The sequence below is a fragment of the Megascapheus bottae genome, chromosome 4 (assembly GCF_031878675.1).
Source record: "Megascapheus bottae isolate mThoBot1 chromosome 4, mThoBot2.hap1, whole genome shotgun sequence".
Taxonomy (NCBI): Eukaryota; Metazoa; Chordata; class Mammalia; order Rodentia; family Geomyidae; genus Megascapheus; species Megascapheus bottae.
The window spans coordinates 48125572-48148919 of record NC_143512.1 but is presented as its reverse complement, the minus strand read 5'-3'; the positions used below and the strand labels follow the sequence as shown (position 1 = coordinate 48148919).

The 23348-nt window shown below is 40.6% G+C and overlaps 1 protein-coding gene and 1 long non-coding RNA gene across 6 annotated transcripts in view; one reads left to right on the top strand and one right to left on the bottom strand.

Moving 5' to 3' along the window:
* Positions 1-23348, bottom strand: part of Iqgap2 (IQ motif containing GTPase activating protein 2) — a 225315-nt gene that overhangs the window by 92444 nt on the left and 109523 nt on the right. For all 3 annotated transcript variants that reach the window (XM_090331852.1, XM_090331850.1, XM_090331853.1), the window contains 7 exons: positions 21020-21096; positions 12024-12091; positions 11633-11746; positions 10465-10643; positions 8396-8483; positions 3073-3236; positions 1739-1899 (listed from right to left, as the gene is read on the bottom strand). In XM_090331852.1, coding sequence (XP_090187978.1) covers positions 1739-1899; positions 3073-3236; positions 8396-8483; positions 10465-10643; positions 11633-11746; positions 12024-12091; positions 21020-21096 — 851 coding nt within the window. The remainder of the gene's footprint in view (positions 1-1738; positions 1900-3072; positions 3237-8395; positions 8484-10464; positions 10644-11632; positions 11747-12023; positions 12092-21019; positions 21097-23348) is intronic.
* The window catches only part of LOC150064417 (uncharacterized), a 32422-nt gene that overhangs the window by 4807 nt on the left and 4267 nt on the right, over positions 1-23348 (top strand). For 2 of the 3 annotated variants that reach the window (XR_016535260.1, XR_016535261.1), the window contains 2 exons: positions 1712-1905; positions 21245-21362. This is a non-coding gene — a long non-coding RNA (uncharacterized LOC150064417). Of the gene's footprint in view, positions 1-979; positions 1106-1711; positions 1906-21244; positions 21363-23348 lie in introns of all 3 variants that reach the window. The other variant, XR_016535259.1, reaches the window with a different exon arrangement.

The window sequence follows — 23348 nt, the reverse complement described above, 5'->3', positions numbered from 1 at the left end:
TGAGCCTCTTGGTATCTTATCCTGCTTCCTGACTCATGAAGGAAGCCATTTACTGTGTAGTGCATTCCCACATGAGATGTGATTTCAGTAGATGCCCGAAGCCACACAGCCACTTAATGATGACTAAAAGTTCCAGCACTAAGAGAAAACTTTTTTCTTTTTAAGTTAATAACGTCAGGTATTTTCTTATAGTAACATGAACTTGATTTAAACAGGTATTTGTAAATGAGAAAGGCATTTCTGATCATCAAAATGAATGACCAGGTTGGTAGGTAAGGAGTGGCTGTCATTTACATCACGGTGTGGGTTTAGGCAATGGTCTTGGCAATTATTTAAACTGCAATTCGCAATTTTTAGTTTCTTATGGGAGTGGCCAGCTCTGCTTTGTACAAGCACCTGAAGTGCTCAAAGCTTGGTTGTATTAAAATAGATGTTAGAGAACAGAAAAGGTCATAAGTTCACTGTGGAGTTTATTATAGAAGCAAAGTGAGAGATGCTGAGGCTACATGAGGATGGCTGGCAGGGTGGCCATGTTCTATAGATGAACCACGCACACAAGAACTCTGGAAAAACCATGCACGTAAGTAAGAAGATTGAAAACAAGGAGATCCCACTTTTCTTCCATCAGAGAAAAGTGGCCAAATGGCATTTGGTCAAAACCTAAGAAATCTTTTTCTTGTGAAACTATGCATGATCCCCAAATAAACTACAACTAGAGATGTCCCAGAAGCTGAGATGAGAGTTTTTGTCAAGACCTGTACAGACATCTACCTTTGGTGGTCACAGGAGCCAGGGCTCACTTATTAACTCAAGATTTTGTCACAATGAACCTCTAATTTGGAGGTTGAAGGTCTAGCTGAGTGGTACATCACAAGCTTAGCAGGTATGAAACCCTTCTAATTATAAAAAAGAAAAAAAAGAGAATCTACAGTTTGGATTCTAATTCTTGTCCCTCACCTTTTCTGTCTCCTCTGTGAAGGTATATATTACTATCAACATAGCAGCACATTTTGGAATCTAAACTGACAGATGACCAACAGAGGCTGTTACCCTCTGTCTTGCTCCACTGTGGACTCAGGATTCCTTTGGCTCAACCATCAGAAGGGTGGGGCTTGGGGACCAAAAGACTCAACTTGGGGGCCCACAACTCTGATTTATTTTCTGCATTTCTGAAATAAAAGAATTGGACTAATTGGGCCGGGAGTTTGGCCTAGTGGTTAAAGTGCTTGCCTAGCATGCACGAAGACCCGGGTTCGATTCCCTGGTACCACATACATACAAAAAAGCCGGAAGTGGTGCTGAGGCTCAAGTGGTAGAGCTCTAGCCTTGAGAAAGTCCAAGGACAGTGCTCAGGCCCTGAGCTCAAGCCCAGGACTGGCAAAAAAAAAAAAAAGAATTGGACTAATTATTAGAATAGCTTTCTATAGTATATCATTTCTGAAAGAAATGGGTAGGCATATTTTCAATAGTTCCTTTACTTCTGGCCTATTAAATAATCTTGGTGAAGGACAGAATCAGCTATTAATCACCACAAGGTATTCTATTCTTTCTGTCCCCCACGAAGGAATACTGTAAAAAAAAACCTCTAGTTAGAAGGACTTAGAACAAGACTAAATTTCAAAAGCCATGAGCATGACATATGGATTTCTCCATTAAGGAATAAATTGCTAGTTTGTGAGCACTGTCAAGCATGCATTTGATCTTTGCACAGGGAGATGATTTGGAGAATGTGCCTTACCGTTCCACATGTGCCTCATCCACATTGTTGACACCTATCGTGGAGCTTCTGAGTTGATTCTGCACAGACACAAGATCATTGCTCTCCAAGGCCTGGTTTATCAAGGCAACCGAAGACAGCATTTCCAGTGCAATCAACAACTCTTCATGGGCCAAGTAGTTCTGTTGGTAAATATGCGGCCACATAAGTGTTACTGATCACACACAGCACATACACAATGCAGTGGAAAACACACAGGACACAGAAGAATACAAAGACAAAGATCTTCATAGTCTAGCAGAAAGAGGCTTTTCTTTGGCTTTACCTAAGTAAATGACTCCTAAATTTCCTTAGAATATCATTTTGGGGACTATATTTGTTACATCTAACAGAAGCAATTTCACAAATTATCTGTGTTCCCATTGTGAGCCCATGTAGTCTTATAATTAACCCAATGATTAGATAACACTAAAGTGAGAGTTCTAGGTAATACTTTAACAGTTAACAACTGTCAGTTTCCATTAGGGGAAAAAAAAAAAAAAGGAGCGGGGCTGGGAGTTTGGCCTAGTGGTAGAGTGCTTGCGTAGCATGCACGAAGACCCGGGTTCGATTCCTCGGTACCACATACATAGCAAAATGCCAGAAGTGGTGCTGAGGCTCAAGTGGTAGAGTGCTAGCCTTGAGAAAGTCCAAGGACAGTGCTCAAGCCCTGAGCCTAAGCCCAGGACTGGCAAAAAAAAAAACAACAAAAAAAAAAAACAAAAAAAAAAAAGGAGCTATAGCTGAAGATTAGTGTGCCTGTCCAGCAAACAGGGAGCCATGGAATTATGAGTTCAAACCCCAATACTGCCCAAAGCAAAACAAAACAGAAAGAAGGGGAGACTATATACACAATATATAATACATAGTGTGTATATACACACATACAATGTATACAAGTATATTATATTGGGCTCTGTTGGGGAGCACACATAAAAAACAAACCCTAGAGTCCAACAGGCTTTTATTTTTAATTCATTTTTAATATATATTTAGAGGTTTAATTGTTCTTAACTGACTTTATAAAGTTTTTGTGTTTACATGCATTTGTGATGAGGGGCTTCGTTGTGATACTTCTATTCACACACATAGTGTAAATTCCGCCCTCCACCACAGTCTCACCACCCCCTCCTTTTTCAAACATGTTTGGTGGGTTTCATTATGCTATATTCATATCTTCATCCACACATACATATTTACACACATGCATATATGTCACATCCTCTGATCTTCTTTTCCCCTGATTCTTAGAGCCTGTAGCCCTACTCAGCCTTCCCTTCCTGCTGTGATTTAGAGTGATTGCCTCCCTGTCTCACCATGGAATTCTGTTTCTGGAGGTTGAAGAGTTCATTCTGATACATGGTAGCAGCAAAGGGATACACAGCAGGCAGCTGGGCCTCTGGTTTCTTCAGTGCAAGCAGTGTATTTGCAGGGTTGCCTTCCAGAAGGACAGCGTTGATGTGATCCACGGCAGCCTGCCCTGCGGGCGCAGGTTTACAATCCATCAGTCAAAATGTCTGCTTTCCCCTTGCTGCCCTGTCCCACCAGCCATTTCTCTCAAGACTTCCAACCTAACAGGGGGAGAGGTAGGCCAAGCTTTGGATCAGCTCAGTAATTCAAGTTAGGTCCATGATGGCGCTTGAGTTGTGGGACCATTCCTGCCTAGCATGACTCCCTAACAAAAGCCCTGGGTCCGTCTTTTCCATGAAGCCTTCACAAGGCTTTGGGCTCTGAGGATTTTCCATTTGGGAATCCCCCAGAGATTTTTTGTTATTATAAAGGTGATATACAGGGGGGTTAGAGATATAGTCAGGTAAAGAGTACATTTATTCTTTGGACAGTGTCACCCTTTCCCTTGCTCTCTCCCAGTTTTTTTCTCTCATTCCCACTCACAAGTTGTGTAGTTCATTTTCAACATCATGCTTTTGAAGATCAGACCAGCTGACCCAGCAGCTTGCTCTGCTGCCCCCTGTTGGTTGGCACCACCTCTTCAAAGCAGGCTTTCAGGAGAGGATCAGAAGTAAGCAGTGTCCACCCAATGGGTTAACATTGTGGAGTCCACTGCTATGTCCAACCTAATGCTGCCACAAGCTTCAGGATGTGCAAAGAACTTCAGTGACTTCAGCATGGGTACTTGGAACAGAAGATTCAGCCTAATTTTCAGAATGAACCAAACAGATTCAAGGCCAGCCTGTCTGCCCAGTACATGACTGGACTACAGTTAAGATGATTCTAATCCTTTGCAACAAGATGACAATTTATCTCCTCAAATACTTTCACAAGGAGCCTTCTTCAGACTTTCTACGAGACATCAGTCCATAGCAGGAGATGTGACTGATGGAACTCTTGGAGTCAGCCCCCGCAAGGAAACCTGCACTCAATACAAAAGATTGCTACGGCCCAAACATTTGTTTTCCTTCCCTTGACAAATGAAAGAATTCCAGAAAGAAAGGTCAGTAGCTGTTTGTGGTGACTGCTATTCTGGTAAAGTTATCAAAGCCTTTCAGTTGTATCTGAGATGATGCTAGGTAGAATTGTGTGTCACTTCTGAGAAATTACTGATGTAAGTTTGTACTACTGGATAGTAAAAATTAGCAGGAAATCATATCCTTAACTTGTTGTTAATGAACTATTTCTTCTTAAAAAATAAGTTCATTATTTTATACTCTGCATTTAACAAAATTCCCAGCCATGATACAAACAGAATATTATCAAACAATGAATAGAATGCATGTGACAAGGCCAGAAGTAAATGACTGCAGTTAAAACAAGGCTGAAGTCTCCAAAGACAGATCCAGATCCACTGACATTACCACCAAAACAGCGATGGATGCAAATGCCTCAGCATCTTAATATCATAACCTGCCAGGTTGGGGAGGAGTTTATTAAAGTATTTATACTTACGGACTTGAAGTATACAATCAGCTCACTTCATGTAACTGTCCAAACTATTTAGTAGAGGGTACTATAATATTTATCTATCTATGCATATATTGTAATACATACATATATACATACATACATACATACAGATAGATAGATAGATAGATAGATAGATAGATAGATAGATAGATAGATATCTTTGTTTTTGTGCAGGTACCAGGGCTTGAACTCATGAATGTAGGGCCTTTTTTTTTTTTTTTGCTGGTCCAGGAGCTTGAACTCAGGGCCTGAAAGCACTGTTCTTGGATTTTTTCTCAAGGCTAATGCTCTACCACTTGAGCCACAGCACCACTTCTGGCTTTTTTTCTATGTATGTGGTACTGAGGAAGCAAACCCAGGTCTTCATGCATGCTAGGCGAGTACTGTACTACTAGGCCACACCTGGCCTAGTTGTTGGTTCATCGCAGATAAAAATCTCACAAAATTGGCAGGGAGCATAGCCTAGTGGTAGAGTGCTCACTTAGCACACACAACATCTGGGTTTGATTCCTGGGTACTATGTACACAGAAAAAGCAAGAAGTGGCACTGTGGCTTAAGTGGCAGAGCACCAGCATTGAGCAAATAGTGTCTAAGTACAGTGCCTAGGCCCTGAGTTCAAGGCCCAGGACTGGCAAAAAATAAAACAAACAAAAAAAAAAAAACAAAAAGAAGAATCTCATAAAATTTTCTGCCCAGATTGGCTTAAACTGTGATCTCAGCCTCCTGAGTAGATAGGACTACAAGTGTGAATCACCACCTTTAGTGAGGTGGTTTTTTTCCCCTTGAGGCTTAACTTTGAGTTCTAAAAAATTCCAGACATTAAAAATGTCTAAACAATCATTTTCTACACCATTACAGCCACCCTAGAGTTCAATGCCCTTCATCCATTTCAGATAGACCATTAGTGCAAATCATCTGATGCCTTTAACTTCAGAATGGTAGAGTATAGCCAATTTGGCATTCAATTTGTGGTCAGGAAATTATGTCATTGAGGATTCAAACATATGTTTATAAAGGCATTTCATTTAACATGAAAGGGAGAATTTAAAGTGGTTATGAACACTTCAAAACTAAATGGTGGTGAAAGGTGATGAAATTGTTTTCCGCCTAAGTTATGGAACTCTGATGATGTTTTGAGGGCAATGTTAATTCCTCTTTGCAACACATTTCTGTGAGGAATAATTAGTGAGCTTCCAAGTAGAGCAGAAAGTAAAACCTGACAATGAATTTTTGGGGAAGGGGGGAGTGCTGGGGCTTGAACTCAGGGTCTGGGCATTGTCTCTGAGCCTCTTTGTGTTCATGCATGCTAGGCAAGCATTCTACCACAAGACCAGGTTCCCAGCCTAGATTTCATATATTATCATTCATGTATTTATTATTTCACAGGGATTAAAACACAAACCTGTACCCCCAAGATGTTGACATCAAGCTCTGGGCGTGTGTGCGTGAGTGCATGTATATATATATGTATGTATATATATGTGTGTGTGTGTGTGTGTGTGTGTGTGTGTGTCAAATTTTCCATCTAATTCTGTTATCAGCTGCCAGATATGGACATTGATCTTCTCCAGGCTTTCTTGATGACTGCTTGTAACACTGGGAAGAATCTCTCCAACAACTTAGGGCAGGCTGCAGAGCAATACCTACAGAAATAAATTTCTTTGAAAGTATTCAAAGAAATAAAATTTATGCCTAACATCTAGGAAGAGGAAAAAGCTTAAGTCAGTTGTAATTAGAAATTCTAAGTGTCAATCCCACAAGAAAAGTATTAAATGGGCCTGGTGTTTTTCTATGTCTTTATTTTTTTTCCTGGGGTGATAATATATGTATTTAATTTATGTACTATTGGTTTCCTGACTGTCTCTTCCACTCTTCATGTAGAAGTAAATTTTCCCAGAGGTAGGAAAAAAAATACCAAAACTTTGTGGATCATCCAAACTTGCATAGGCTCACTTTCACATTCCTGTACTTTCTTTGTTCCTTCTGGTCACACAAGGTGACTAGAAGAATTAGGGGAGGAAGCTCAATGTATAACTCCTCTATCTAAAATACTATTTATTAAAACAAATTCCAGGAAATGGACATTTTTTGTTATTGTTTTTTTTTCTTTTTGGGTGGGGTGGGGAGCAAATAGGGATTACAGAAATGTGGAAGGAGGAAAGGTGAACAAATGCAGTCATGGTATTTAATACACACTATGTAAAAAATGAACTATGCAACTTGTGAGCAGGGAAAACAGAGGCTAATGAAGAAAGTGAAGGAAGGGTGACATGGTCCAAGAAGAGCTGTACTCATTAAGACTTACAGGACTGCAATTCTTCTACATAACACCTTAATAATAACAAAAATGATATATATTATATACATGTAATTTTTTTTGCCATTCCTGGCGCTTGAACTCAGGGCCTGAGTTTCAAGGCCCTTTCTCAAGGCTAGTGCTCTATCACTTGAGCCACAGTACCAATTCTGGCTTTTTCAATGTATGTGGTACTGAGGAATCAAACCCAGGTCTTCATGAATGCTAGGCAAGCCCAAGCACTCTACCACCTGGCCACACTCCCAGCTCATATATATATATATTTGGCAGTACTGAGCTTGACCTCAGATCCTGAGCACTGTCCTTGGGCTTTTCTCAAGGCTAGTGTTCTACCACAGCATCACTTCTGGCTTTTCTATGTATGTGGTACTGAGGAATCGAACCTGGGTCTTCGTGCATGCTAGGCAAGCATTCTACCATTAGGCCAAACTCCCAACCCCTATGTATAATTTTTTTTTTTTTTTTGCTGGTCCTGGGCTTGGGCTCAGGGCCTGAGCACTGTTCTTGGACTTTCTTAAGGCTAGCACTCTACCACTTGAGCCTCAGCACCACTCCCAGCTTTTTTCTATGTATGTGGTACTGAGGAATTGAACCCAGGTCTTGGTGCATGCTAGGTAAGCACTCTACCACTAGGCTAAACTCCCATCCCTGTCTATGCATAATTTTTTAAACAAGCCTTTGTGTCTGCTCAGATGCTCAGGGACATGGGACTCAACTGGCTATGATATGACTTCATTAGCACTAAACCTAGCTAAGCTGTGAGGTAAGTTCTGTGAACTACAGACTAATAAGAGAGAAGGAATAATAGCAGACATGTCCCTACACTCTATAATCTTTTACAATACCAATAGACTAGCATCACACAATTTACAGTAATGAACTATAATTTCCCCCCTTTTTTTGTGTGGGTCATGGGGCTTGTAATGGCCTGGAAGCTGTCCCTGAGCTCTTCAGCTCAAGGCTACCACCCTATCCTTGAGCCAAGCCCCACTTCCCGTTTTCTAGAGGTTAATTGGAGATAAGAGTCTCAGGTCCTTTTGTGCCTGGGGTGGCTTTGAACCTTGATCCTCAGATCTCTGCCTCCTAAGTAGCTAGGATTACAGGCATGAGCCACTGCTCGAGGCTGAACTGTAATTTGTAAGTCATAATCTTTTACTTGATATCATTCAGTGCTGATCCCATAAGGGACATATTCAAGATGAAGTGCAGTGTGCCCAGACTGGAACACATAGGCAGAGCCCAAACAGAGACAAGGCAGAGACTCCGCCAGAGAAGACTGTCTAATACATGGACACTTATGGTTTTCATTATGTAAGGCAGTGTGGCGAGTACACAAGTTGAACTTTGCTGAAGTTCTGGCACAGAAAATTTGGGCTTTGTAGAATTATCCACTACTTACTGTTGACTGTATTGATGTTGCCTTGGATTTCTGCTTGTGTCAGTAGTTCTTCATACGCGTCTCTTTCTTCTTCTGAAATACAGCTATTCTGCAAAACACAGTCTTCACTGACTCCTGAGCTTCAAAACCAGGTTTCTAAAACTTGAAACTCAAAAGTGACAGTGATAAAAGCAAAGTCACTGATATCCCTTTGAACGAATACTTTTATGAAGTGCCTGCTCTGTGCCGGGCATTAGAAGAGATACACCCAGCAGGGATTATAGAAATGAACTACAGACACTGTGACTCTTTGAACAGGGATGTCTCTAATGAGGAAAACATTAGATTTAGTACTGCTACTGTTAATACATAAAAGGTTATATATTAGCAATTTCATTTGATTGATCTAACGAAGGCTGGAATGAGGAAATGGAATTAGGCAGCAGAGTTTATTCACATAGCTTAGCAGGCCAATCACTGAATCACTGCCCAGAAGCAGTCAAAGGATGGGAGATCATTTGGGCACCATGGCTATCTCTGGAGACCACACGTAGTATCAGTAGTTAATGCAAGAGGCAGCAAAACATCAGGGGAGGTTTCCAGTAGGGTAATAATACTAGGTTTGAATAAAAGATGAATACTGCAACCTCAAACTCTGAGAGGATGGCTTGAAGAATGCTGGGGAGCAGGGAGACCTAGGTAGAAGGAAATCTTGTGATGGTAGGGTCTGGAGGGGCAGCACTGAGGCTGGCCTGGTGAGACAAGGAAACAGAGAAAGAGTCTAATTGGCAAGGAAAGGCAGATTAGAGCTGGGGTAGGGCAGAGAGGACATGAAGAGATCTGGACTAGATGATAGGGAGTCAGAGCTGAGCACACGTGTGAGAAGGGTACTCTTCCGTCACATAGGGGTGCAATGACTGGGGCCATGGATGACAGATGACAAAATCACACAGAAGCAGTAGAGGCTGATGGATGGGGAGGGGCTGATATGAAGGCGATTGCTCATTTTTCCCACAACTTGCTAAGCTCAGTGGAGGAAAAATTGAGCAGAGGTGAACATCAGACCTGGAAGAGACAGACAGAGAATGGAAGAACAACATGAGATCATGGTGGGGGAGGCACCAAGATGCACAAAAACCAGGGGAGTGGAGAGGCTCAAGGCAGGGGTGGCCACTGGGCTGGCAAGGCCAGACGAAGAACAGCTGGTTGACAGAGTGGTTTCCATTCAGTACTGGAGCTGGAATTGTCAAGGCAGAGCTTAAGTTGGTGCCCAAGTGGAAGTCCCCAGTGGAAATGGCCCACTAAGCAGAAAGGTCAGCAACCTTCCTGGAGTTCCCGTGGTATGGAGTGAGGATAGGGTCCACACTGCATTGTGCAGGAAGGACATGCTTAGAGAAAAAAGAGTAGATCCAGGGAAAATATGGAGCCAATAGACTAAAAATGTCCTCTTTAAACTTTATCACACTGAGTTGTTAACTTCTGTTTACCAATATAAAAGTCACTTGGCTAATATGGGTGTGCCATGATGACAGACAGGAAATGATGTATGTCGCCATCACTGAGCTTCCTGGGCAAGTGGATCTGTTATGATATGACTCTCAATATTCTTCCATCTGATTGTGTTACATAGTATATGAACTTACTACACTCTGAGATTTCATCCAAACCACTACCTTATGCCTCTAGAAACCATAGCCAGGTGATTTAAAAATAGCACTTTTATTCGTTTATGTGTATGTGTGTGTGTGGGGGGGCACTTGTGAATGCATGTGTGTGGAAGCTGATATAGAGGCTTACAATTAGGGCTTCATGCTCTTGATTGGCTGTTTTGCTCAAGACTGGTGCCCTACCACTTGAGTCATACCTCCACTTTTGATTTTTTATGGTTAATTGGAGGTAAGAGTCCCTCAAACTTTTCTGCCTGGGCTAGCTTCAAACTGTGATCCTCACTCATATCCTGAGTAGTTAGGATTACAAGCCTGAGCTATTGTTAGTGCTTGGCTATCACTTTTAATATAAAGGCTTTTCAAATTAGTAATGCACAATTATTCTAGTCATTGCTGTATGTGTTAGAGAATCAAATTAGGTACCTTCAGTCTTGCATTTTCCTCTTTATTCTTTTTGGCTTCCCAAAGTTCCTTCTGATATTCCTGGGCCAAGCTGTCATCCACTAACGTTAAAACTGCATTTGGGTTTCTTAGCGTTACAATGGTCTGCTCTGCCACTCCTTTTTCAATAGCTTCATTGATGGCTATTACCGCAGCATGCACTGAGAGGGAAAGAGAATCAGCACATGGTTTCTAAGCAAAAGACAACCCCCATAGCTTCCCTGATAATGCACACACAGAAAATGCAGTTCTGCTCTCTTTTGTCTCTATTGTGCACACCACGAACGACTTTGACACACACAAAGCCCTTGACAACCTCTCCATAGACCTATCTGGTCCTGATCTCAGCATCTTTTAATTCATCTCTGCTTATTTATTCATCTTTTACTGAATGATTAAAATGAATGAGGCATGGTGTCAACCACTATGAGTTTAAAGATGTAAGTCAGTGGTTAGGCATAGTTTTTTGTTTTATTTACTTATTTATTTTTGTTGGTACTGGAGTCTGAACTCAGGGCCTGGGCACTGTTCCTTGGCTTTCTCACTCAAGGCTAGAACTCCACCACTTGAGCTACATCTTCACTTCCAGCTTTTTGGTGGCTAACTGGAGCTAAGAGTCTCATGGAAATTCCTGCTTGAGTTGGCTTTGAATCTCAATCCTCAAATCTCAGCCACCTGAGTGGCTAGGCTTACAGGTGTGAGCCACATGCTCCCAGACCAAAGATAGTTTTAAAGGAACAAATTGGTTCCAAGAGATACCCAGAATTTACCTTGCAATGCTAAAAGTCTTAGAGCAATGCACCTTACTACTAAGATTTAAAGATACAGGAAGTAGAGAACACTCTGGAGAATGAGGATATTCCTGACATTTCTTAGGTCATTTTGTACAAAAGGGTATCTAAAGTAAAAAAAAAAATCAGTTATCTTCTGATATCCTTAAATGAACTATCTATAACACAAAACCTTTTGGGATTCATTAAACACTCTACTTCCTGACTAATTAAAATTAGTAAAAAAATAAGTAAATTATGCATCAACGGCAAGTTTTCTTTGTTAAGGATTTGAACTCACAACTTCACATTCACTAGCTAGGTGCTCTACTGCTGAGCCATGCCTTCAGTCCACCAGTTTGGGTTTTACACAGACTTACATGCAGCTTCATCCACAGACAGTTCATTGGCCAGAATACCACCTATTTTGCTGAAAGATGGCATTTGTATTCCATACTTGTCCAGTTCTTTCCTCATGTTACTGATTTCCTCCTCTAAGAGAACAACAACAACAAAATCAAAGGAGGTGACAGGTAGGGAGAAACAGGTGTGCTGAGAAAGGCCTTCCTCAGGTTGGAAGAGTCCAGGGAACAATCAAGCCTGGATTTCTCATTTCACAAACATGGGGAAAGCATCTAGATGAATACAAATAAGGCAGGAAAATTTTATGTGGGAGAAAGGAAACCAATTACATCAAACTGAGAAAAGGTGGCACTGGTACATTTTAAAGCCACTCTTTAGTAGAGAATTTAAAAAATCAAAGGGCAGTACCTGTGAAGTCCACTTTCCCCAACAAGTCCTGGATCTGGGGTGCAATTCCAAGTTTAAATAGATATAAGCTGAAAGATAAAAAGATAAATAGACATAAACTAAAATATAATACCACCAGAAGCTCTACTGCAGCAAATCTTAAAGATACAAATTAGCTAAGTGACTTAGGAGTTCTTTCAATGGGGAAGGACCTAAAGAATGGTCAAATCTAGTGTATTAATTTCACTGATGAGGAACATATAATCCAAAGGCAGTACAGTTGCTGGTGAGGCAGGACCAGAGCTCCAGTCAAAGCTATAATGACTGATTGTGCCAGACACAGGCTTTCCTGGGTCAGTCACGCTGCATTCATTCACAAAGAGAACACAAAACACAGCTAACGTAAGACATCAGGTAACAAACACAGTCAATAGCTCTTTCTTACATGATTCTCATTTGGTTCAAAGTATAGCTGGAAGCACATTTTGATTTTCAGTATTCCTTTTGCTCAAAGCTAGCCCTTTTACCACTTGAGCCACAGTTCTACTTCTGGCTTTTACTGAATAGTTGTAGGTAAGAATCCCATGAACTTTCTTGCCCCGGTTGGCTTCGAACCTTGAACCTCAGATCTCAGCCTCCTGAGTAGCTAGGATTAAAGGTGGGAGCTGCCAGTACCTGGAAATAAGTTGTATTTTGACTTCAAGGGACTGATAAATACCCAACAGGTACCATCTCTTTGATCCTCCATGAGTGAATTCAGTGACCTTTATAGACCACTGTGTGGTGGGACTATTTCAGTATCTATGGCTTCCAGAGTGTAGGGAGGAGCATGTAGGGCCAACAGATTGTTAAGCCAAGAAGGCTTTTTCTTGGTAGGACTCAGGTTTGAATTCAGGGTCTTGTGCTTGCTAAGTTGATGCTCTACCATTTAGTTCACTCTACCACCCCCTTTTCATGTGGTTATTTTTGAGATAGGATCTTCCTTCATTCCCATTAACACAGTAAAGCTAAGCATGGTACAGTATGCCTGTAGTTGTAGCTACAATGAGGCTGAAGCAGGAGGATCACTTAGGCCTAGAAGTATAAGTCAAGATTCTGACTCAAAACCCGAATAAACAACATGTTTGCTGGAAAAATAAAAGAAAATGTTTATTTCAAATAGAAGTATTATTATTATTGCCATTTTAAAGAATGCCAGGGGAACCTGGGTGCAGTGGCTCATGCCTGTAATCCTAGCTACTCAAGAAGCTGAGATCTGAGGATTGTGGTTCAAAGCCAGCCCGGGCACTAAAGACTATGAGATTCTCATCTCTAATTAACCACTAGAAAATCGGAAGTGGCACTGTGGCTCAAGGGGTAGGGTGGTAACCTTGAGCTGAAGAGCTCAGGGATAGTGCCCAGGCCCAGGGGTAGAGCAATAGCCTTGAGCTAAAGACCCACAAGCCCCAGCACCACCACCAACAACAAAAATGCCAGTTGGTGGCTCACGCCTATTATCCTTGCTACTCAGCAGCTTTAGCTCTGAGAATCATGGTTCAAAGCCAGCCAGAAAATTTGTGAGATTCTTCTCTTCAATTAATCAGCAAAAAGCTAGAAGTGTTGCTTTGAACAAAAAAGCTCAGGCAATGATCAGGCCTTGAGTTCAAGCTCTAGGACTGCACAACATAAGTATTGACTTTTGTCAATTAAGTGAAATTAAATGGTAATTTCCAACTATACTTTCTACTTCTGCATTGTAGAGTCTAGTATTAAGCTAAATTTCCCAGTAAGAAAAGATTCTGGATTAACTAAAGTCACCACAAGGTGGTGCTGGGATGTTAACTTGGATAGACGGGTAGGCTTTAAGACTGAATTTTGAGATATTCACAGGCAAATTCCAATCAGTAGAAATCTCACATGTGCTTCTGCAACCATATTTACTAAAAATGTTTTCTTAAAAAATTAATATACTAATTTAATTATTTTGGTCCTGGGACTTGGACTCAGGGCCTTAGCACAGTTCTTGGGCTTTCCTCCAGGCTAGGGTTCTTCCAGCTTTTTCTGTGTATCTGGTACCAAGGAATAGAACCCAGGACTTCACATATGCCAGGCAAGCACTCTTCCACTAGGCCATGCTCCTGGTCCCTAAATACATATTTTCAACTTAGATTTAATTATCAAAATGTTTTATCCCAGATACTGAAATTTAATGTTAGCTTAAAAACAAATTACTTCCCATGAATGTGGGATTTGAAGCCAATCTCTGGTGATTCCAACAAGATTATTCCAAGGGGGAAAATGTTTATCCTCCAATCATATTTACCCAGCATTCCCATGCCAAAAAGAACCATCCATACCAAACTTTTCCTTCCCAAGCACTTAAATTCAAACAAGGCCATCCATTACCTGAAGTACATAGGAAATTAAGTCAAGATATTTAAAAATCCACTACATGGAACCAAAAACAACCCAACAACCAACTATATAAAGCTTCTTAACACTGAACTTATTAGTACAGTAGACAGCATAAGAGGCTGGACTTAGCCGGGCGCTGGTGGTTAATGCCTGTAATCCTAACTACTCAGGAGGCTGAGATCTGAGGACTACAGTTCAAAGGCAGCCCAGGTACAGAAGTCCATGAGACTCTTATCTCCAATTAACCACCAGAAAACTGGAAATAGTGTTGTGGCTCATGGGATAGGGCAGTAGCCTTGAGCTAAAGAGCTCAGGGACAGCACCCAGGCAAGTCCCATGACTGACCAAAAAAAAAAAAAAAAAAGAAAGGCTGCACTTGTTTCTTCAGAAAACCTAGAATGCATGTCACATAGCTTCCTGCATTTAAGCAAGTATGTGCTATGGACAAGGTACAGCGTACCTGTGTTACTGACTTGGGCTGGTAACAGGGACTCCCTGAGGAAGTTAAACATCATTGACCAGATGCTCTGGTCATACAAACAATATCCAGTTCAAGTCTGGTAAGTAATGAAGGTTTTTTTTTTTTTTCCTACAACTTTCAATATTGACATCAAAAGGTTCTGTGGCAGTGCAATGCAAACTTAAAAGGCAGGACCTGGGTACTTTCTGTGTTTCTGGATCCCATCACATGCAGCTTATTTGGGGCTATAACACGTGGGATGAACGTTTATAAATGAAAGCCTCTCGGTAGACCAGAAAACAATGGGATTGCAACCAGAAACTCTGGCTCCTGGTCCCAAGACTAGGACACCTGACAGTCCATGGAACCCAAGCTTCCATTCCCTCAAGTTTCTACTCAGCTGGGGAATGAATGGTCTGCATAAAAAGAACCTCCCCAAGTCCAAGCTACTCAGGAGGCTGGAATCCGAGGATCATGGTCTAGAGCCCACCTGGGCAGGAAAGTCCCAGAAATTCATCTCTCCTTAACCAGCAAAAAGCCAGAAGGGAAAGTATAGCTCACGTGGCAGAGTACCAGACTTGAATGAAAAAGCCAAAAGCATCATCCCCTGAGTTCAATCCCAGTCCTGGCTCCAAAACGGAGGAGGAAGATGAAGAGGAGAAAGAGGAGGAGAAGGAAAAGAGAAGGAAGAAGGGGAAGAGAAGGAAAAAGGAGGAGGAAGAAGGTTTTTGGTTAAGTGAACAGACTTAAGTGAATACTTGGTTAAGTGTACAAAAATGTTATACAGAGAAAGGTAATAGTTTGTAAATAATTACTTGTTTTTGATTTTAGAAGGGGGAATATCATAGAAACATAAGGACTTAGTTTCTTCTGTCTATACAGTACAGATAAGTACTTGCTTCTTTATTATATATACCATTGGAACTATATTCCAGGCTTACTTGTCCCCTAAACAAATGAAGTGTCCCAAGGTAAGAAAAGACTATAGAGGATAAATGTGTGTGCACATACACACACACAGATATAGATGTATATGTAATATATATTGAGGTGGAAGGAGTCTGGCCTCAATGGTCACACTTAACGAAAAATAGAGAGGATGAAGAAACATAACCCGAGTTGATAAATCAGTCATATGACCTAAGAAGCACTGAGTAGAGTCAGTCTTTGGTCTTCTGGGGACTAAAACATCTAGAAAATCCAACTAATTTCAAGAAAAAAAAAGAAAAGGTATACATAAGTTTTTAATAATGTTAACAGGTCAAGCCAATACATCATAGTGACAGGGCAATGGATTGTAAAACACTGGCCAAGCAAAAGCTTTGGGAGTAAATTCCCACAGGGTGAAGGGAAGGGAGTGACTATAAATAAAATCCACATCTCAGAGCCATGTACTTAAAAATAAAATAAAAATAATAGTAATAACAATAGTACTAAATAGTAGTAATAAAAAGATCTGGCTAATTTAACAAGTGAAATTGAGCCTGATGTTAGTGGGACAGATCCAACCCACTTTGGCTAAAGAGACAAAGTAGTATCATGGATGGGCCAGAAGCAAGATCTATAATCACAGCATGTTTGTTTGAAGGGATGCCATTTTGTTTCTCATGATGTTAAGATGTTACCTCTGTGCAATAATGAAAGCATGTAACAGTCCTAAGGCAAGAAAAAAAATAGTTTGTAACTAACTAATGGAGGCATTAATTCTAGCTACTCAGGAAGTGGAGATCTAAGGATTTCAGATCAGAGCCAACCAGGTCAGACAAATCTAAGAGATTCTTATCGCCAATTAACCAGCAAAAAATACAGAATTGGAGGTGTGGCTCAGGTGTAGAGTGTCAGCCTTGTGGAAAAAAAAAAGCAGAGTTAGAACTTGAGGAACTGATTTCAAGCCCTGGTTTCAGTACCGGCGCGCGCGCACACACACGCACACACGCACACACGCACACACACACACACACACACACACGCGCGCGCACACACACACACACACACACACACACACACACAAGATATGAGTGAAACTTGCAGTCTGGATCTTTTAGACAATGTCTCTGTGTGGTAAGTGTGGGAAATACATTCTAGCATTTATTTCTGTAAGGTGTCTGAAGGAAATCATGTCAGTTTTTTTAAACAATCACATAGCTATTGTTTAGAGATATTCAACTTTCTAAGTAATGTTTAAACATTTCACAGATGTTTGATGTCATTTATTGTACCTCTTTAATAAACTGAGAACTAAAAAAAAAGTCTTTTTCTTCATATATAAGAGCCTCCAGCCTATTAAAGAAAAAAAGCTGGCATAATAATCACATCAGCAAGGCTCTCACATTCTAAACCAGATCTTTTTCACTGGACAGGCTGCAGACATTCAGAATGAAGCCACAAAAGGAAAACATGCCACATACAGATTTTAAATCCAAAGACACCAAAATAGTAGAAGTGGTTTCTCTGTGGTTTTGAGATAGTGGAAGTTTTCACCTTTACTTTGGCATTCTTTCCAAATTTCCTACAATGAGCATAAGAAAAAAGAGGCCACCCACCAGGAAGGTGAGTCTCTGGGCACTGGCTGTGGTGGCACCACCACGATTATCTGGCAAAGCCACAGGTGAGAATGGACAAGGGGAGCAAAGGCAGAAATACGATGCCAGAATGAGGAGCAGGCAGGAAAAAAGAAAGCAGACATGGCCTAAAGGAAAGCAGACACAGCAGGAAGGAAGAGTAAAAACCAGGGGATCTTGGTTGCTAAGCCCAAAGTAGGCTTTTACTGAGACAGCTGACTTTGTAGATCAAATCAGGCCCACAGGCTGGGGCAGGAAGAAGGCTGTGCCTCGCAAGACTAACTACCTGGTGACACATTTTCTCCTGGTTTCTGAGCTGTAATTAGAATCTCTCACCTGCTGAATTCTCTCCCAGGTAATGACAACTCTCTGCCACTGCAATGATAGCCAAGCTATAAATGTTTGTTTCTGGCATCATGGGTAAACTGTACAACTGGGGCCAAAAGCCACTCACTGGACTGACACTGCTATTCAGCCTCCAAACGTATCGTGTCCACAGAGCAGAATATCTGCCTCACGTCAGTGACACCCCAGAAGGAAAGAGTTTGCATAGAGAAAACTTGAGATGCACTTGGGATTTCTCTGCTCCACACTGATAGGCAGCCATATAATATGATAGAGCAGAGGAACATGAAGAATCTCCTAAGGAATTCTAGTTACTAAATAAATATTGCTGGCAAAGGCAGATCATCCTCATTACAGTTAGATCCAGTGCATGACATACCCCATGACACGTCTCCTTTCACAGTGGAGACATCTATGATGAATAACTGAGAATTAGAGATCCCCTACTCCCCCAAATCACCGCAACTTGTGCATAAAGAGGCACAAATAAACAAGAAATTGCTCTTTCTTTGTTTATTAAGCTATCCGAGCCATTGTTAAAACCCTGGCAAATATGCATGTGTAAACCTCTCTGGCGGTCTGTGTAACTTTTTTAGAATGGTGATATCACCAGAAAGGAACTTTGCACACCATTTCTTCACAAGCTGTATAATATGAATGCCCCAGGTGTCTGCTTCAGAAAATTCATTTAAGCTTATATTTGTAGAATTGGAGACTAGCGTTACGACACATGGATATGATAATGGTATTAATAAATGGTGTCTGGCTTAGCAGGTCACAAACGTGGTAGTAATGGTAGCGTTAAGTGATTACTGTAAGCCCTGGAAAATATTTGATAATAAGTATTAGACAACCCACTTGGAAATATTTCCTGAAATGAAAAGCTTTAGCGCTAGGTGGTAGTACAGGCCTATAATTGCAATTACAGGGAGGCACAAGGAGGAGGATCATAATCTGAGGCCATAGCTGGGCAAAAAAATCAAGACTTTATGCAAACCCCCCCCCAACAACAACAACAACAACAACAAAAAAGGATAAGGGTATGGCTCATATGGCCAAGGGCTGCTTAACAAGTGTGAAGTCTTGAGTTCAAATCTCAGTTACTGCCCCAAACAAACATCCAATTTCTACACAAGAAGGTTTTAGAACGCCTTCTGGTTTAATGACATTTTAGCTACATAGAAGGCAAACACAGAAGGGGTGTTTCTCCAAGGTTAGAAATTCTAAGTTATTAGAATGAAAAATATAGAGGCTTGATATGGTCATACATGACTATAATCCCAACACTCCAGAGGCAGAGGCAGGAATATTTTGAGTTCTACACCAGCCTGGGCTAGCAAAATCCTAGCAAAGGCACTTGTATTTGATCTATGTTTGTACCCATTCTTAACAGTCTCAAGTACTGACTGGGAGAAAAAGTCAAATTATATGGCAATCAAAATTTTTCTCTAGAAAACCAGACTTGCAAAGAATTAATATAGAGCCTTTTGTTTTGGAGAGGAAAAGAGCCAGGAAGTTAATGTAAACCACAAATGTAGAGAATTCTGCCAGGAAAATGACTTTAGTGATAGAAACACAAGGCAGATGTTGTAAAAGGAATTCAAAATTATATTAGACATGAAGTCTTTCAGCCATTACCTGTATACAGGCACCAGCTATAAGCTGGCTTTTATCTAGAACCATCTTTGTTACCTCTAGAAATCACAGCCATTCTGACAATATAAAAACAGATGAGGAATTAACAGAACTTTATTGAAAATTATTTAAAACAATGAATTTGTCTTTATCAAATTTAAAGCAACTTTTGTATTATGTACTTTTCCTATCTCCCTCTCTCTTTCTCCCACCATCCCCTTTCCCTGTCTCCCTATTTCTCTCACTCTTTATCTCCTTCCTCTCTCCTTCTCTCCCTCTGCCTATTTCCTTCCACCCTGTCTCCCTCTCCCCATCTCTCTAACACACACACAGGCAATTCCTATGGCTTTATTCATACTTGCTAGACATGTGCTCTCCAAAGCAACCCATGCCTCCTTTTTAGTTTGTGTTTCAGGTAGGGTCTCATGGTTTTGCCCTGGCCAGCCCTGGGCTGAGATACTCCTTCTTCTGCATTCCAAGTCATTGTGTTTCTAAGCACATCTGGACCTAGATCTTAATAGTAAGAACTAAAACATATTGATCATTTTGAGAATAATCACAAGCACTGGTGGCTCATATCTGAAATCCTAGCTTCTCAGGAGGCTAAGATCTGAGGACTGCAGTTTGAAGCCAGCGGGAGCACAAAAGTCCATGAGACTCATCTCCAATTAATCACCAGAAAACTGGAAGGGTGCTGTGACTCAAAATGGTAGAGTCCTAGCTTTGAGTGAAAGAGCTCAGGGACCATGCTCAGGGCTTGGATTCAAGCCCCATGCCCTACCAAGCAGGAAAATCCATGTGACTCTTATCTCCAATTAAATACCAAAAAGCCAGAAGTGGAGCTCTGTATGACTCAAGTGGTAGAGCAGTAGCCATGAGCAAAAGAGTTCAGGGGCAATGCTTAGGCTCTGAGTTCAAGCCCTGTGATCAGTGCATGTGCACGCACACATACATACACACACACATACACACATACAAAGAGTAATTAAAGTAAAAATCACAATGTCTATTAAAGTTACTGATTTGATAATTTAGCTATATTTGTCATTGAGAGTATAATTGTAGAACATAGTAACATACTAATAATGGATTCCTGTCAGTTTAAACTTAAATTTTCTCTGTACTTTACATAAAGGCCTTTTATTAATTTTCTGGTTTAGTATGTTGAATCATACTCTTAAAAATCAGAACTGTGCTTTTTATGGCCCATTTTTTTTGGTGTGCCAGTATTAGGGCTTAAACTCAGATCAGGCACTCATATTCTTACTTGGCTTTTTTACTTATGGCAGGTGCTGGATCATTTGAGTCACAGTTCTACTTCCAGCACTTTGCTGGATAATTGGAGATAAGAATTCCACATACTTTCCTACTTGGGCTGGCTTTGAACCTTGATTCTCAGTCTCCTGGACAGTGAGGATTATAAGTGTGAACCACTGGGGCTTGATTTCAAGATGGTTTTTTTTTATGGCAATTATTTTAAGTTTTGTACCAGCAAGTTCAGAACTGAATCTAATAACACACTGTTCAGTTTACAAAAGTCACTTAAGAGTATTTATAATTGACATTCTAATTATATTTAAATGAACTTCCTAGGGAATATTTAAGTCGTAGTCTATTCCCACCTGAGTGCATGAATGCAATATATCATTCTTGGTATGTTTTTCCGATCGTAGACATCTGTTGTTTCTGGATAAAATATCTGGAAAATAAAACAGATAATGTGCTCATTATGTTTTTGCTTCACAGTGATTTTAACTCCCCAGATGTTCCTATTCTGATTGCTCTTGTTATTTCTTAATTATGAGAACGTATTGAACCCCTCAATATTGCTTCATCTTGCTCTACAGATGGACCATTTCTGACGACCAATGCCCTTCCTGCCATCTGCAGCCTCTTAGTGGCCAGTGGAGAGAGTCCTGTTCACAGCCAGCCATTCCTAGAGGCCAGCCTGAGCCCTCAGTGACGGTGACATTGGTTCCCTCTGTGCCCTCCTTCCTAAGACAGCCAAAGCTCTGCTGGGCCAAGGAGAGCTTCCTGCCACCATTTTATTTTTTTTGACAAATACTCCATACATAGTTTACAAATATAATTTGTGTACATGGAGCATGCATGTTCATGGAGCAGGCATATGTATTAATATGCACATACATACAGATTTTTCCCTGCAAAAACAACACATTTTAATCAAATACAATCTAGAAAGTATCAAGGAAAACCACCAGCAATCCTATCATTTACATTGGCAAAATTAGTATCCTATATTTCTTCTGATATATAATATATGCAAATACATACGTATATATGCATATATATTCTTTAACTTTAAATTTTATTTATGTGTGAAAACAAAAGCATAGTTTAAAACCTATTTAAAAGACTTGCCAATGGCTCATTACTATAATCCTCACTATTCAGGAGACTGGGATCTGAGAATCATGACTTCAAAACTAAACCAGGCAGGAAAGTCTGTGGATGAAATTCTTTTCTTTTCTTTTTGTGGGTCATAGGGCTTGAACTCTGGGCCTGGGGGCTATCCCTGAGCTCTTCAGCTCAAGGCCATCACCCTACCCCTTGAGCCTCAGCCTCACTTCCCATTTTCTAGTGGTTATTTAGAGATAAGAGTGCCATCGTCTTTAATGCCTGTGTTGGCTTTGAACCACAGTCCTCAGATCTTAGCCTTCTGAGTAACTAGGATTACAGGCATGAGCCACTGTGCCTACTTGAAATTCATATCAGTAATTAACCACCAAAAAACCCAGAAGTAGAGCTGTGGCTTAAGGGGTAGAGCACCATTCTTGAGCCAAAAAGATAGTGGAGAGTGCTCTGGCCCTTAGTTTCAGCCCCAGTACTGGCATGTATGCACACATACACACACAAATAAAAATAACAAATAACAAATTTCAAAAAGACCGAAGATGACTGCCTTCCATCCCCTTCATTATTCTCAAAGGACATTGCTCTGGCAGATGCATAGGGTTCTTTCATACTTCTGAACCAGAGCTTAACTGTTCCTCAGAGTTGAACACTGGTTTCAATCTCATTTTTTTCTTTTATTTTAAGCCACTGCCAATGAACATTCTGTATTTTTTCTGAACATCTGATTTCTCCTTTGGAGTAATTACCTAAATATGTAATTTCTAAACTGAAAGATCATACCATTGGGACTTTTACTACACATTAAGGTTCTTTTTCCTAAGATTGAAACTATAAGTTTGAAAAGAAGCAGATCAATACACACACACACACACACACACACACACACACGAATAACTTGGCTTGAAATTTTTAATAATGAAATTTAATAATTGAATAACTGGGCTTGAAAATTTAATAACTGAAGCATTCTGATAATACTTGTTTTCAGTAAATATTTTTTACGATTTGAAAGATAAATTAAGATCAAATCATGGACTCAAGTGCATAGAAAAAGCAGAGGAAAGATATAAGCAAAGTATCTCTTGCTAACAATATGTCCAATTTCAAGGTGCTCTTTGTAGCCTTGGAAATTTCACAGACCTTTTTTGCTTCCATTGAAGAAATCTGCCAACAATATGAGAATGAGACATGACATCCTAGTTGAAAGGTCTGTGTAAGCAGAGAACCCTTGTAATCTTACCTCACACCTCATAGGCCAACTCTCTCCAGTCCCTGTTCTTCAAAGAAGAATCTTCTCTAGCCTGGCCTGGTGGCTCATGCCTGTAATCTTAGCTACTCAGGAGGCTGAGATCTCAGGATTAAGCTTCAAAGCCAGCCCTGGCACTAAAATCTGTGATACTCTTATCTCCAGTTAACCACTAGAAAACCAGAAGTGGCGCTGTAGCTCCAGGGCTAGGGTGGTAGCCTTGAGCTGAAGAGCTCAGGGACAGCACACAGGCCCAGAGTTCAAGACCCAGGACTGACCAAAAAAAGAAAAGAAAAAAAAAAAGAATCTTTTCTATCTAGACTAGTCTT